At 41.9% G+C, this 13039-nt stretch overlaps 1 protein-coding gene across 1 annotated transcript; it reads right to left on the bottom strand.

Moving 5' to 3' along the window:
• Positions 1 to 10445: 10445 nt before the first annotated feature.
• On the bottom strand, positions 10446 to 12887 carry LOC125538350 (uncharacterized protein C57A10.07). Its single transcript, XM_048701610.2, has 3 exons — positions 12060 to 12887; positions 11340 to 11464; positions 10446 to 11190 (listed from the first exon to the last, which is right to left on the bottom strand). Exons 1-3 carry the CDS (start codon positions 12637 to 12639, stop codon positions 10870 to 10872), a joined length of 1026 nt encoding a protein of 341 aa, XP_048557567.2. The 5' UTR covers positions 12640 to 12887; the 3' UTR covers positions 10446 to 10869.
• Between the last annotated feature and the right edge of the window lie 152 nt (positions 12888 to 13039).

The raw sequence follows: 13039 nt of genomic DNA on the forward strand, positions 1-13039 counted from the left end.
AGGCTCCGGCTGGGTGGCAGACGGAGGAGGGTGTGGGGCTTCGCGGGTTTTGCTGGCCTCGGTGTACGAATGGGTGCACGGATGGGATGGGAGTGGGGGAACCATGGCTTTGGGACGCGCTTATCCGAAATGTGGGGTAAGTTACGAAAGTACCCCCACCGATTTGAGGCGGTTCTTTCGGTTCAGGGTATCACGGGCATTTCATGTGTCGGGATTTCACAGGAGGTGGGAGTTTTCGCGCGTGTTGTAATTTTGGAATAGCAAGGCGCGGGTTGAGATGGAGGGAGTTGTCGGAGCGCAACGAGACAAAGATATATCTTAAATATTTTGGGCTAACAAGGCGCGGGTTGAAATTTCCGGACAAGCCTAACGTGTACTGTACCAAATCAATTCGCACTACAAATGCCATTCAAAACTTTGAATTCATGTTATGTTGAATTAAAATATTTTACTACGTGTATAATGCATGCAACCTAGTACTCAAATGAACGTTTTAGTGCATTCCAAATGTATATACTACCGCTTCAATATGAACTAAATTTGAATTCGTTTATCTATTTGAATAAGATCTACAATAATGATTGTTGTGAAGTCAAAGCATTTGAATTCGTTTTTGTGTTTTAATAAGATCTACAATCGTCATTATTGTCAAGTTAAACCATCGTTTGTGCATTATCTTCACAGCACACCACATGATTAGTCTCGAGTTACATATGAACTATGTGCACTATATGAACTCGAACTCGATTTTTTGAATCCACTTTATGTTGATTTCAAATCAAAGTACATTTCAAGCTCTAGCTAGATCTTCACAAAGTAAACCATGTCTCATATGTATACTGTGTTTATCACATTATGTATGGTGCCCCGTGATAACCCACAAGTATAGGGGATCGCAACAGTTTTCGAGGGTAGAGTATTCAACCCAAATTTATTGATTCACCACAAGGGGAGCCAAAGAATATTCTCAAGTATTAGTAGCTGAGTTGTTAATTCAACCACACTTGGAAACTTAATATCTGCAGCAGGGTATTTAGTATCGAAGTAATATGATAGTAGTGGTAATGGTAGCAACAGGTAACGATAGCAAAAGTAATGTTTTTGGTATTTTGTAGTGATTGTAACAATAGCAACGGCAAAGTAAATAAGTGAAGAACAATATATGAAAAGCTCGTCGGCAATGGATCGGTGATAGAGAATTATGCCGGATGTGGTTCATCATGTAACAGTCATAACCTAGGGTGACACATAACTAGCTCCAATTCATCAATGTAATGTAGGCATGTATTCCGAATATAGTCATACATGCTTATGGAAAAGAACTTGCATGACATCTTTTGTCCTACCCTCCCGTGGCAGTGGGGTCCTAACGGAAACTAAGGGATATTAAGGCCTCCTTTTAATAGAGTACTGGACCAAAGCATTAACACATAGTGAATACATGAACTCCTCAAACTACGGTCATCACCGGAAGTGGTCCCGATTATTGTCACTTCGGGGTTGCCGGATCATAACACATAGTAGGTGACTATAGACTTGCAAGATAGGATCAAGAACTCTCATATATTGATGAAAACATAATAGGTTCAGATCTGAAATCATGGCACTCGGGCCCTAGTGACAAGCATTAAGCATAGCAAAGTCATAGCAACATCAATCTCAGAACATAGTGGATACTAGGGATCAAACCCTAACAAAACTAACTCGATTACATGATAAATCTCATCCAACCCATCACCGTCCAGCAAGCCTATGAAGGAAATACTCACGCACGGCGGTGAGCATCATGAAATTGATGATGGAGGATGGTTGATGATGACGATGACAACGAATTCCCCTCTCCGGAGCCCCGAACGGACTCCAGATCAGCCCTCCCGAGAGAGTTTAGGGCTTGCTCCATATCGTAAAACGCAATGAATCTTTTTCCTTTATTTTTCTCTCCGAACACGAATGTATAGAGTTGGATTTGAGGTCGGAGGAGCTCCAGGGGGCCCACAAGGTAGGGGGTGCGCCCAGGGGGGCAGGCGCGCCCCCACCCTCATGGCTAGGGTGTGGGCCCCTGGTCTTGATCTTTTGCCAGTATTTTTTATTATTTCCAAAAATAATCTCCGTGAAGTTTCAGGTCATTCCGAGAACTTCAGTTTCTGCACATAAATAACACCATGGCAATTCTTCTGAAAACAACGTCAGTCCAGGTTAATTCCATTCAAATCATGCAAGTTAGAGTCCAAGACAAGGGCAAGAGTTTTTTGAAAAGTAGATACGACGGAGACGTATCAACTCCCCGAAGCTTAAACCTTTGCTTGTCCTCAAGCAATTCAGTTGACAAACTAAAAGGGATAAAGAAAAACTTTTACAAACTCTGTTTGCTCTTGTTGTTGTAGATATGTAAAGCCAGCATTCAAGTTTTCAGCAAATATTATGAACTAACCATATTCACCATAATGCTTAGGTCTCATGTTTACTCATGTCAATGGCATAATCAACTAGCGAGCAATAATAATAAATCTCGGATGACAACACTTTCTCAAAACAATCATAATATGATATAACAAGATGGTATCTCGCTAGCCCTTTCTGAGACCGCAAAACATAAATGCAGAGCATCTTTAAAGATCAAGGACTGACTAGACATTGTAATTCATGGTAAAAGAGATCCAGTCAAGTCATACTCAATGTAAACTAACAATAATGAATGCAAATGACAGCGGTGCTCTCCAACTGGTGCTTTTTAATAAGAGGGTGATGACAAAACATAAAAGTAAATAGATAGGCCCTTCGCAGAGGGAAGCAGGGATTTGTAGAGGTGCCAGAGCACGATTTTGAAATAGAGATGAATAATGTTTTGAGCGGTATACTTTCATTGTCAACATAACATCCAAGAGATGGCGATATCTTCCATGCTACACACATTATAGGCGGTTCCCAAACAGAATGGTAAAGTTTATACTCCCCCTCCACCAACAAGCATCAATCCATGGCTTGCTCGAAACAACGAGTGCCTCCAACTAACAAGAGTCCAAGGGGGAGTTTTGTTTGCAATTATTTTGATTTGATTTGCATAAAGCATGGGACTGGGCATCCCGGTGACCAGCCATTTTCTCGTGAGTGAGGAGCGGAGTCCACTCCTCTTGAGAATAACCCGCCTAACATGGAAGATACGGACAGCCCTAGTTGATACATGAGCTATTCGAGCATACAAAATAGAATGTTTATTTGAAGGTTTAGAGTTTGGCACATACAAATTTACTTGGAACGGCAGGTAGCTACCGCATATAGGAAGGTATAGTGGACTCTTATGGCATAACTTTGGGGTTTATGGAATTGGATGCACAAGTAGTATTCCCGCTTAGTACAGGTGAAGGCTAGAAAAAGACTGGGAAGCGACCAGCTAGAGAGCGACAACAGTCATGAACATGCATTAAAATTAATCAACACCGAATGCAAGCATGAGTAGGATATAATACACCATGAACATAAATATCGTAGAGGCTATGTTGATTTTGTTTCAACTACATGCGTGAACATGTGCCAAGTCAAGCCACTCGAATTGTTCAAAAGAGGATACCACCCTATCATACCACATCACGACCATTTTAATAGCATGTTGGCACGCAAGGTAAACCATTATAAGCTCCTAGCTAATTAAGCATGACATAAGAAACTATGATCTCTAATTGTCATCGCAAACATGTTTATTCATAATAGGCTAAATCAGGAACGATAGACTAATCATATTTACAAAAACAAGAGAGGTCGAGTTCATACCAGCTTTTCTCATCTCAATAAGTCCATCATATATCGTCATAATTGCCTTTCACTTGCACGACCGAATGATGTGAATAATAATAATAGTGCACGTGCATTGGACTAAGCTGAAATCTGTGAGCATTCAATAAACAGGAGAAGACAAGGCAATATGGGCTCTTTTCTCAGATCAACAATAATGCATATAAGAGCCACTTTAACAATTAAATCATGGTCTTCTCCTATCGACCCCCAAAGAAAAGAAGAAAAATAAAAATATTTACACGGGAAAGATCCCACCAAGCAAAAGAAGAACAAGAAATCTTTTGGGATTTTCTTTTTTAATTACTACTACAGGCATGGAAATTAAAACTAGCTAAAAGCTACAACTAATTTTTTTGGTTTTTCTTAAGGTTTATTAAACACACAAGAAGAAAGCATAAAAAGGAAATAAACTAGTATGGATGATACAATGAAAAAGTATGAGCACCGACAACTAGCAATGAGTGTGTGAACCTGAATGTAATGTCGGTGGGAAATACGCACTCCCCCAAGCTTAGGCTTTTGGCCTAAGTTGGTCTAATGCCACGGATGGCCTGGCGGATATCCAAAGTTGTAGTTGGGGTCGTACTGAGATGCAGCAGTCATTGCATCGTGGGCTGCAGCTTGGAGGCGAGCTATCTCAACCCTCCTCTTATACTCTTCCGCCTCCTCTCTGGTTATAAAATATCTCCCCTTTGCCTGAAAATCAAAAAAAGTAGAAGCAAGGAGAGCGGCGTGATAGGTGCGTCGTGTGTCAAAGATTAGTCGGTACTGGAGGAACTGATCATTCCTCTCAACAAACTGATGACGAACCATAGCCTCATAATCCAAATAAGCAGGAGGCAACTCAATATCATCCTCACGTATGGTTATACCAAGAAAATTAGCTATGCGGATTGCATAAATTCCACCAAAGAAATCTCCACTAAATCTATGAAGATGCAACCTACGTGCAACAATGGCTCCCAAATTATAAGATTTATCTCCTAACACAGCATTCCTAAGAATACTGAGGTCAGGGACACACATGTGACATGCTTCATCTTTACCATTAATGCATCTACCTATGAATAGAGCAAAATAATGTATAGCAGGAAAATGAATGCTCCCTATGGTAGCTTGTGCTATATCTCTAGATTCCCCCACAGTTATACTAGCAAGAAAATCTCTAAATTTAGATTTGCGAGGTTCACTAGCACTACCCCATTGTGGAAGTTTGCAAGCAGTGGTAAAGTCCTCTAAGTCCATAGTATAAGAATTTTCATAAAGATCAAACAGGACAATTTGAGAATTACGTGAAGATGAAAATTAAAACCTCCTCACAAAGGAACTAGTGAGATCGTGGTACTGATGGCATTTTTCTGCCTCAAAGCTCACAAGATCAGCGTTACGCAAATATGCGTTAAATTCTTCCTTAATTCCTGCTCGATCCATGAAGTCCTCTAAAGGCCATTCACAAGACCGCACTGGAGCGTCCCTTGGTGGCTCATCATTAGCATCACGCATTGCAAGCCTGGGTCCTTGTTTCCTTGAAGAACCACCTTGGTACATTTTCCTAAACATATTTCTTCCTCTGAAAAATTTCTGAAATTTTTAGTAACTTCGAAATAAAAGTGAACCAAACTCAACAAAATTGATAGCAACTACTCCTACAAGTGCCTAGAGCCTATATCATGCATTAGAACTACTTGGAACCATATAAATTTGACATGCAAGCTCAAGAACAGGGCCACCTAGGCAGCACAAATTTGCAATGAATAAAGCACTAGAACAAAAACTAATTGGACCAACGGAGGAGTCACATACCAAGGAACAATCCCACAAAGCAGTTTTGTGAGAGGTGCTTTGAGCAAGGAGATCGAAAATCGCAGCAAAATGAGCTAGAACTCGTGCTTGAGCTGGATAATGGTGTTTGTGGGAGGAAGAAGGAGTGTGTGGGTACAGGAATAAGTGGAGGAGGGCCACCGTGGGCCCACGAGGCAGGGGGGTGCCCCCAGGGGGGTAGGGCGCGCCCTCCACCCTCGTGGCCAGGTGGATGCCCCCCTGCTGTGTTCTCAGTGCCAAATATTCTCAAATATTCCAGAAAAAATCATATTTAATTTTCAGGGCATTTGGAGAACTTTTATTTTTGGGGTATTTTTATATTGCACGTATAATTCAGATAACAGACAGAAAATACTATTTTTACTTTATTCAAACTAAATAACAGAAAGTAAAAAGAGGGTACAGAGAGTTGTGTTTTCTAACTTCATCCATCTCATGATCATCAAAAGGAATCCATTAACAAGGTTGATCAAGTCTTGTTAACAACTCATTCCGAATAACATGGAACCGGAGAATTTTCGAATAACACTAGGTTACCTCAACGGGGATATGCACATCCCCAACAATAAGAATATCATATTTCTTCTTGACGCTAGGAAGAGGAAATTCAAAACCTCCAAAAATAATCGATGGAATTTTTCCAATAGAATTGATACTGTGAACTTGAGGTTGTTTCCTCGGAAAGTGTACCGTATGCTTTTTATCTCTTTGGTCGTAGGGAACCCGTACTATCAAGAGGGAATCCTCATTAGAAAGAACTGGGGGAATCTTTTCACGTACACCTTCATCACCCCTCCTTTGTCTTTCTCAGGTGTGTGTGAGAGAGAGAGTTTTCCTTATCTCTTCCCTTATCTATTCCTGCTCACTGTTTCTGCCCAGCGGTTGTACCGCTCTCTGGAGCGGTTGTACCGTTGGGTCTTATCGCTCATCAGCTTTGCTCGAGCGGTTGTACCGCTGCCTCCGGGCGGTGGTACCGCCACCATGCTCTGCAAAAGCTAGGGCGGTGGTTCCGGCCATGCACCGCTCAAGTACCGCTCGTGCTTATGTTTTGATGCGGTTCTTGGGCGGTAGTGGCCCGGTTGGTCCGGCCGTTCCTCGATGACCGGTACCACCGGTGGTTCGAGCGGTTCTTCCGCTCAGAACTTAGCCGCCCAAGAGCTCAAGGCCATGCGGTTGTTCCGGCCAGGCACCGCCCAAGTACTGGTCAAGCTCCTGTTTTGATGCGGTGGTTGTGCGGTGGCTAGGCGGTTAGTCCGGTTAATTTTCTTAGCCGGTACTACTGCCTGCAGGTCCGGTTGTACCGCTTGGTAGGGTTCTGTAGATACACCATGAGTCCCGGTTGTACCGGGACGAGGACCGGTTGTACCGCTGTAGTGCAAAAAACGCAGTAACGGCTGGAATTTAGGGTTGCTAACTTGCTATATAAGGGAGCTTCTCCCACCTACCACTCTCACCTTTGACCTCTCTCACTCCACCATTAATGCACTTCAAGCTCTCTTGCCCGATCTCTCTCTCTAGCCACTCAAACTTGTTGATTTGTTAGGGATTGAAGGAGGGGACCTAGATCTACACTTCCACCAAAGGATATTTGCTTCCCCCATACTTTCTTGTGTGGATTTTGTTACTCTTGAGTGTTTGAGCACCCTAGATGGTTGAGGTCCCCTCGGAGCCATATTCCATTATGGTGAAGCTTCGTGGTTTCGTTGGGAGCCTCCAATTAAGTTGTGGAGAGAGCCCCAACCTTGTTTGTAAAGGTTCGGTCGCCGGCTTCAAGGGCACCAATAGTGGAATCACGGCATCTTGCATTGTGTGAGGGCGTGAGGAGAATACGGTGGCCCTAGTGGCTTCTTGGGGAGCATTGTGCCTCCACACCGCTCCAACGGAGACGTACTTCCCTTCAAAAGGAAGGAACTTCGGTAACACATCCTCGTCTTCACCGGCTCCACTCTTGGTCTTCTCGTCCCTTTACTTTTGCAAGCTTACTTATGTTACTTTCCTTGCTTGCTTGTGTGCTTGTATGTGTTGAATCATATAGGTTGCTCACCTAGTTGCACATCTAGACAACATACTTTGATGCAAAGTTTAATTTGGTAAAGAAAAGTTAAAAAATGTTAGTTGCCTATTCACCCCCCCACCTCTAGTCAACTATATCGATCCTTTTAGTATGAACTACAAAATTTTTTAACTGCCATCCTCGGATAAAAATGACATGAATAAAAAAGAGCCATGTGAATACAAGAAAGAAAGAAAGAAAACATAATAAAAAAAGTGTCATCTCTTAATAAACAAAAAATGGCATCTAAAAACCAAAAATGCCATCTCTTAATAATAAAAGTGCCATCTCTTAATAAACAAAAAATGCCATCTAAAAAACAAAAAATTGCATCTCTTAATAATTAGCAATGTCATCTCTTAATAAATAAAAATGCCATCTATTAATAATAAAAGTGCCATCTCTTAATAAACAAAAAATGCCATCTAAAAAACAAACAATTCCATCTCTTAATAATAAAAATGATATCTCTCAGTAATTAAAAATGTCATCTCTTAATAACTAAAAATGCCATCTATTAATAATAAAAATTTCATCTCTTAAATAAAAAATGTCATCTCTTACAAAAATGCCATATCCTAAATATAAAATATGCCATCTTTTAATAATAAAAATGACATCTGTTAATATTAAAATGCCATCTTTTAATTATTAAAATGCCATGCTCTTAGTAAAAAATGCCATTCAAAACATGGGAAATGACATGCTACATACAATAAAAAAATGCACATTGCTTAGAAAAAATCACCTCTATTTTTTGTTCTTTCAAACAATGTAAAAATTCAAGATTTGTTGATTTTTTTTCAAATGCAAAACAAAAACAAAAACAACTCGAAATGGATAAAAGATGTTTGAGCGCCAAAGTATTCACAAAACTTACACTAGCCCAACCGGTCAGTGCCCTCTGCAGCTCTCCAGGATGGTGCGATCCTCAGCCTGTGCTTTTTTGGGAGAAAATGAAAAGGGAGGTTCGCTAGGAGATCACCTACAGCGAGCACATCCAGAGAGTTGACATGGCGTTAGATTCATGCCAAGATCTACGTAGCTACTCCCTCCGTTTCAAATTACTTGTCACAGGTATGGATGTATCTAGATCAGAAAAGACGTTCGCTAGAACCTGGCTCCTGGCTGACGTATGCCAGCTAACATTTCTGATATATTTTAATAAGAAGTAAGGCATACAAAATGCTACCTTTGTGCGGAAGCGGATTAGGAGCACTCGGTGCTCCACCCCCCTATATTTAAAAATAATTTAATAATTCAAAAAAGCCAAAAAAACCTTGGATATGTTTTTGAACCAAATATGACTAGGTATTGTACTCATATAAAATGTTTGGCCAAGGAATAATTCTCGTTGACTTCGGGGCAAAATAACAAATTTATGACGACAATATAGCATGAATAGTACTTGTATCTACCATTTTTTGGGAAATCTTTGACCTCGGATACAATAAAAGTCATTTCCTATTTAAATCTTTTTATACAAGTGCAATACCTGGTCATGTTTGATTCCATAAAAAGTTCCGGGATTTTTTGACTTTCTTTGAATTACTAAATTATTTTTAAATATAGGGGGGCGTAGCACCCGAGACCTCCTATGCATTTTCGACCTCTCTGCGCACTAATATAAGACGTTTTTACAAGAAAAATACACAGAAGCTCCTGGGTGCTCTACACCCCTATAATTGTAAAAGATACCCAAAAAATAAAAAAAATCTGACATTTAGGGATATCAAACATGGGTTCCCAATCTACTCCTGTGTGAAATTTCGTGAAAAAAAATCCCAAAAACGTGTCCGTGGCGAAGGAAATATTGTCCGAATAAAAATCTATCCAAACAGTTTTTTTTTCTATACATAGGAAAATTTGTCTTTTTTGCCACGAATACGTTTCCTGGTATTTTTTTCATGAAATTTCACACAAGAGTAGATCGGGAACCCACGTTTGATATTCCAAAATCTCAGATTTTTTTTCAAATTTCTCGGCATTTTTTAAATGAATTGTTCATATAGGGGTGCAGAGCACCTGAGTGCTCCAAATCCTCGTCCGTTTTTGCAGTTCATAGTTTACAGAGGGAGTGCATTTTTTGAGGAAGGAAAGCATACAAAATACTATGGCGCTCTGGACCAAATAGCTGGACAGTGCTGCTACAATCTTCAATTAAGTGAAGTACACCACACAACTTTGATCCTCTGATCCTAAAGTATACAACTACCTCCCTTCCAGACACCGACTTGAACTTCTCTAACTTCGTCTATGGATTATAAAATAACACTCGTAACTCGTAAGATTGTTCAATAAAAAATAAAAGATAAAAATGCTTCAAAGAATAGTACTAACATTTTTACGTACCACTTCCTCCGTTCCTAAATATAAATCTTTCTAGATATTTCTATAGACTACATACGGAGCAAAATGAGTGAATCTACACTCTAAAATGCACCTACATACATCCATATGTGGTCCATAGTGAAATCTCTACAAAGACTTATATTTGGGAACAGAGGGAGTAAATAACAATGAAAGTTGCATCTTAAAAAGTGCCCATGTCTACAAGGTCATGTATTTAAAAACGGGAAATTTTGATTTTACTATGAACTAGTCTTGAATTATAATCCACACAAAAGGACCTTGCATCAATGTCTGAAATATGATCATACTAGAAGTGGTTAGTACACAACCATGGACACAGATAGACCATTAACATGGCAGAGCCAGTAAAATGGCAAAGTAGCCAGCACATATAGACCATTAACTTATTCCCAAAGCTCCTTCCTCAAAAACGAAAACAGCCTATTTTTTTCACAATGGAAGAATACCAAGATATTACATGGTACATGTTCATAAGGTTTCCAGTTTTTACTGGTGCAGTTCAAGCTGGAATTACAAATTATAAGTTCACTTGCTTCCACTGCTAGTTTACAGACCATGTGTACTAACAATCTAACTAGTGTAGCTTAGATCTTCTCTTCAGTGGAGATCCGGGAGAAGTGAGAAATAGAAAATCTGTCTATATGGAGCATGTGGCAAGCTTCCGTGACGAAAACAATCTAACTAGTGTAGCTTAGATCTTCTCTTCTCCCTCGCACAGAAGACAGGAATCGGGATATCTATTCTGTCAGCTTAGAAACAGGGGCGAAACAAGAATGCTGGGATTTTGCAGCGAGAGTAGAAGTTTGATCCAAACATCATGCCTTTTTCCGCTACTGAGTCCAAGGAAGGTTCCCAGAGTATGGCACCATGCCGCAATAGGAGAATAGGCCCTTCAATTCAGGGCAGCCATTGGGGTAGGGAATGGTACGGTGAAACGGGTCTCTCTTGAGCCTCTTTACACGAAGAGAACCAACACATCCATATGGATCTTCTTGGAACTGAGACCTGACAGAGGCTTCACCTTTCAGAGCTGCCTCCTTTGCTGTAGCTGTAGCTGGGGTACCTGAGAAGAAGAACCTTTCTTCTGGGAACCCAAGTGCAGATCTGTGCAATTGTGCAAACCTTTCCTCCTTAAAATCATAGCTTACAACCTAAGCAACAAAATGTTCAGAGTCGCAAATTAGCAAACTATCAGACATTCAAAACTTAATTGGAAGTACAGAAAAATGCATTACCAACAAGTAATATGTGAAATAAGGTTTCAGCAGAAAGCCTTGACAAAAGGAAAAAAAAAACTTACAGTTATATTCTGTGGGTATGTTCCAGTGAGTTCTCTGAAACGGCAAATGCTAAATAGGAGATTCTCAAAACTATCTCGTGCATGCTCCTCAGTGAGTGCCCGGTTCCTTACACTATCATCATTTCCTGTGCATGTACATGCAAATAGTGAAGTTTTTGCCAGATGGTTGCCAAAATAACTAAGGAACTCGAACTGGATACATAAACAACGGTGGTAATACTGTGCTGAGATGAGAAGGTAAACACGATAAACTTCAGGAAGCATCAACCTCTTCAGTCCTTACATTCTGACTATCCATGTTTCAGAGATGGATTTATGAGCTGAACTACATGTTTGACACAATTAGAGAACTCATCAGCCATTTTCCAATGGCCTCTGCAAAATGTGAGCAGCTTGCTGTCAATGATGTTTTCTACAGCCATTTTAATTATTTACTTCCACGATAGTAAATTTATGATCATGCATCAACATATCTATATACAGAACCTAAAACAAGCATGTTGTTTGCTTTGCATTTTCATCAGAGCAACTGAGTGTGTATGTAGTCAGAACTCAGAAAGTAATTGTACATCTAGGTCTTGTTGTTTCAAGTTCAGGATACATATGACGAACAATCGACAAAAAGACTAATCAGCACCACATTTCCGAACCCCGTTATGCCAATAATAATAATCTTACTAAAGCACGAAAGAAGGAATGTTGATGTAACCTGCAACTCACCAAACCAGCCTTCCGACTCTGCAATAGCCCAGTAGCTCTGCGCCTCGCTCCTCGGCCCTGCATCTTTCCTCGTCTCCCCACCGCTGAACAAGAGGAGCGCGTCCTGATCCCTCGCCGCGATCTCCACCCCCTCCTTGATGTGCGCCAAGAAGGTGGCCGCCTGGCCGGGGTGCTTCTGGTACGGCTCCAAGAACCACGAATCCTCGCGGTCGGTCTTCCCGCAGCTGGCGCTGGTGTATATCGAATGGCCGGCCACCATGACGAGGTTGCGGAGGCCCGGAAGCGGGTGCGCCCCGACCTCATTGCCGCCGCTCCTCATCGTCCTGAACCGGGTCTCGTACACGGACAGGAGGATCAGAACGCTCAGCCCGAAGGACAGCAGGATGAGGGCGACCGCGACGGGGTGCGCCTCGTAGAAGAAGCGGATCTTCATCAGCGCCGAGCCGAGGGGGGCGGGGGCGTCGAGATGCGAGGCCTTTGGCTTGCGGCCCTTGCGGGGGATCCCGGACTCGAGATCGTAGTCGGCTCTAGGGTAGCGGAAGGACTTGGGGCTCCCGGGGCCGAATCCCTGGCTGCTCATCGAGCTCTCCGGAGCTCCGCCGCCTCGGGGCGGCCGGATCTAGGTGGTGGTGGAGTGTAGGAGAGAATTTAGAGCGCCATTGGATCGGTCGGATTGGAGCTCGGGGCAGGAGGTCGGAGATCAGAGCAGCGTGGGGGAAGATAGAAGGGACCGGAGGAGAAAGAGGCGAAGGTACCGTGCAGGATGGTGGAAGGGAAAAAGTCTAGCCGTGGAAGATCCGATGATTCAGATAGTTGGCTACTTCGTGGCAGATGGAGCCATGGTCCCATGGACGCGGTCCTCCAACCTTGCTCCTCCATCCGCACCACCATGGTCATCTACGGTCATAAATATCGTCGTTGGATACCTCACCCCCAAAGGGCAACATGGATGATGCCATGGCGGAATCCATGGGTCACGT

This window comes from Triticum urartu, chromosome 2A, assembly GCF_056163025.1.
Source record: "Triticum urartu cultivar PI428250 chromosome 2A, HENAU_Tu73, whole genome shotgun sequence".
Lineage (NCBI taxonomy): Eukaryota > Viridiplantae > Streptophyta > Magnoliopsida > Poales > Poaceae > Triticum > Triticum urartu.

Bases quoted from the DNA above. Each gene is read 5' to 3' on its own strand.
- LOC125538350 (XM_048701610.2), bottom strand. From the start codon at position 12,639: ATGAGCAGCCAGGGATTCGGCCCCGGGAGCCCCAAGTCCTTCCGCTAC. The intron at 11,465-12,059 runs GTGAGTTGCAGG...GTACATGCACAG, and splicing joins AGAGTCGGAAGGCTGGTTTG to GAAATGATGATAGTGTAAGG. The intron at 11,191-11,339 runs GTAAGTTTTTTT...TTTGTTGCTTAG, and splicing joins CATACCCACAGAATATAACT to GTTGTAAGCTATGATTTTAA.